The sequence below is a fragment of the Xenopus tropicalis genome, chromosome 7 (assembly GCF_000004195.4).
Source record: "Xenopus tropicalis strain Nigerian chromosome 7, UCB_Xtro_10.0, whole genome shotgun sequence".
NCBI classification, from domain to species: domain Eukaryota; kingdom Metazoa; phylum Chordata; class Amphibia; order Anura; family Pipidae; genus Xenopus; species Xenopus tropicalis.
Genome location: NC_030683.2, coordinates 11,025,692 through 11,028,732, shown reverse-complemented (window position 1 = coordinate 11,028,732; position 3,041 = coordinate 11,025,692). Strand labels below are relative to the sequence as shown.

General features: G+C 37.4%; 1 protein-coding gene across 1 annotated transcript; it reads left to right on the top strand.

Annotated features, from left to right (window-relative positions):
* Window positions 1-634: 634 nt before the first annotated feature.
* LOC116412161 (olfactory receptor 8H1-like) lies at window positions 635-1,582 on the top strand. Its single transcript, XM_031905794.1, has one exon. It carries the CDS (start codon window positions 635-637, stop codon window positions 1,580-1,582), a length of 948 nt encoding a protein of 315 aa, XP_031761654.1.
* Window positions 1,583-3,041: the final 1,459 nt, after the last annotated feature.

Here is a 3,041-nt window from a genome sequence, read left to right as displayed (position 1 = left end):
ACCAAAGTCATATTGTCTGCATCATAATACAAGTGAATTGAAAGGTGAAAACCCTCTTTAGTTGCTAATTTATAGAATTGTGAAAAGGTGTCAAAGTTTATGGATATAAAGTCTGATGCATTTAAGAGAACAAAGACTGTACAGATACACTATATAGTAGGAAAATGAAATTCACTGCAACAAGGAGAAGTCATTTAGCTTATGGCAACATACTGATATATACTGATATATTCCAGTCCAGCATACAAGAGGCCATTGTTGCACTTTTCACTTATCCAATGTGAAATAATATGGAGTTAAAGTGATAATGTCTTAAAACTTAATAGCATTGCGTTCCTGCCACTAAAAACAAGATCTATGTGCATGGACTGGGGAAAGTAGAGAAATAACTGCAGAGGGCGACATTAACTATGATTTCCTATGGTTGTAGCTTTAACAAAGGTTGAATATATCCCCTTCCACCAACAATTGTTGTTGTTTTTTTAATCTTTAAACAGTGATTCCTGTGATTGGATAAATATGGCTACTATTAATTTCCAAAATTATAGAAAGACAAAGTTTCAGTGATACATTTCCAACAGGTATTTATACATATTTAATATATTTCTTACTTTAATTTGCTTCCACAAGAAAAATGAAAACAACTTCAGAAACTAAAGAAAATATTTCAGGATTCATCATCCAAGGGTTCTCTGATACTCCTGAGCTTCAAATCTCTCTTTTTGCTCTTATCCTTGGAATCTATCTCATCATTCTGCTGGGAAATCTCATCATATTCTTAGTCATTTCATGCAATCCTCACTTACACACCCCCATGTACATATTCTTGCTGAACCTTTCACTCATAGACATTTCTTTCAGTTCAAATATTTTACCTAATTTGCTACATATTCTTCTCACTCAACAAAATAACATTTCATTCTTGGGGTGTATGGCTCAAATGTATGTTTTTGTGTCTTTGGCTTGCAATGAATACTTTCTCCTGACGGCCATGGCATATGATCGTTATGTTGCCATCTGTGATCCCCTTCATTACATTGCCCGAATGAGCAGGAAACACTGTGCTGGGCTTATAACTGCAGCATTCACTGTTGGGTTTCTTGACCCTGTCGGCCATGTTGTTCTTATATCTAAACTATCATATTGTGCTTCCCATCTTATTAACCATTTTTTCTGTGATATCTCACCATTGCTAACTCTTTCCTGCAGCAGCACTTTTAGTGTGGAACTTTTAAATTATATTGAAGGACCATTGCTGACTTTCAATTCCTTCCTCCTTACTCTGACTTCATACATATTTATCATCTCTGCTATCCTGAAAATACAATCCTCAGAGGGGAGACAAAAAGCCTTTTCTACCTGTGCTTCTCACCTGGCCTGTGTGATAACCCTTTATGGGACAGTTATTTGCCTGTATATGAGACCCACAAAAAATTATTCCCTGCAAAGAGACAAGTATTTTTCCCTTCTGTACATTGCCCTGGGCCCTGTGCTAAATCCTCTTATTTACACACTAAAGAACAAAGAATTTCAATCTTCGTTTAATAAAATGTGGCAAATGTATTTTATTTATTTTCGATAAATATTTGCTAATAACAGGTAATTAAAAATGTAAAATTTTCAGACTTATAGCATAATGCTCCATTAGCAACAGATTCCAAGAAAATTCCTATAAGATTCTCTCGAAATGGTATAGAACCCCCTCTCAACTTTACCAAATGGGTTTATTGTCAGGTAATAAGTGCTAGAGATGCAACTCTGCTCAGGGATCCATGTCCCACATTTGGTTTGCATGTCCTATATTGTCTCACTTTTGGAACGCTGTACAAACAACCTGCCAGGAGATCCTAGGTTGCCGGGTAAAACTTACTCCTCAATTAATACTCTTACATCATACTGACCTACCCAACACATCTTTAAACATAGCCTCCTTTTACAAATGCTGCTAGCAGCAAAGATTTTAATCCCCAGACACTGGAGGGACGCAAATCCGCCCACCATAGAAGAATGGATCCTAAATATACATGATATTTACATAATGGAAAAGATCACTTCTTCGTTGCATGAGAAACAACTGGAGTTCATGTTGACCTGGCAACCCTGGGTATCCTACCTGCAATCCCATAATAAACTGTAACTCGATAATAGCAATATAATAATGCCACACCGAAACACCTAACACTTACCATATATGTGCCAGCCAGTTCCAGCCTCAGGCTTCCCCTCTTCTCTTTTTCCTGTCTTTTTTCCTCCACAGCCTCCTTCTCATTTTTCCATAGATAGTCCGTGGCTCTCCTAAATGTCCTTATTTGTTATATATGCCTATTTTCTGATTTCAATGTTACTTAAGACTGCATTATAACCGACTGTGTAAGCATTCATATACCGTATTTTTCGCCATATAAGACGCACCGGAATATAAGACGCACCCAATTTTAAAGGAGGAAAATCTAGAAAAAAAAGATTCTGAACCAAATACTGTAGTAAAATATTTTATATCAACTGTATAAAGTGAACAGCAGTTTAAGAACAATTTTATGTCAACCATGTAACATATTAAGAACTATCTTTACTCTCATTAACAGTCAGTAAAGTCAGTAAACAGTGAAAGTAACAAAAATAAGGCTGTAATGTTTTTATTCGAACCCCAAGAATTCCTCTTCTTCGCTGCTATCAGAAATGAGGAAGGACAGATCCACGCAGTCATTGTCATCACTTTCTTCCTCACTGGTGTCAAATAAGAGGTCGTCTTCTGTTCCATCCAAGGCATTACTAATGCCACACTTCTTGAAGGATTTTACAACAATGTCCTCCTTCACGGAGTCCCATGACCTTTTAACCCATTCACACACTTGTGTGATAGTGGGCCTCTTCATCCGCCCAGTAGGCGTCAGATCATGGTTCCCAGCTGCCATCCAGGTGTTCCACTCCTCTCGCATCAGAACTTTGAACGGTTTGTTAATGGAAACATCCAGAGGTTGCAGCTGGCTGGTAAGACCACCAGGAATCACAGCTATTTGGGTCTTAACTTCCTTAAAGTT

Coding starts and splice junctions, on each gene's coding strand:
- LOC116412161 (XM_031905794.1), top strand. CDS start 635: ATGAAAACAACTTCAGAAACTAAAGAAAATATTTCAGGATTCATCATC.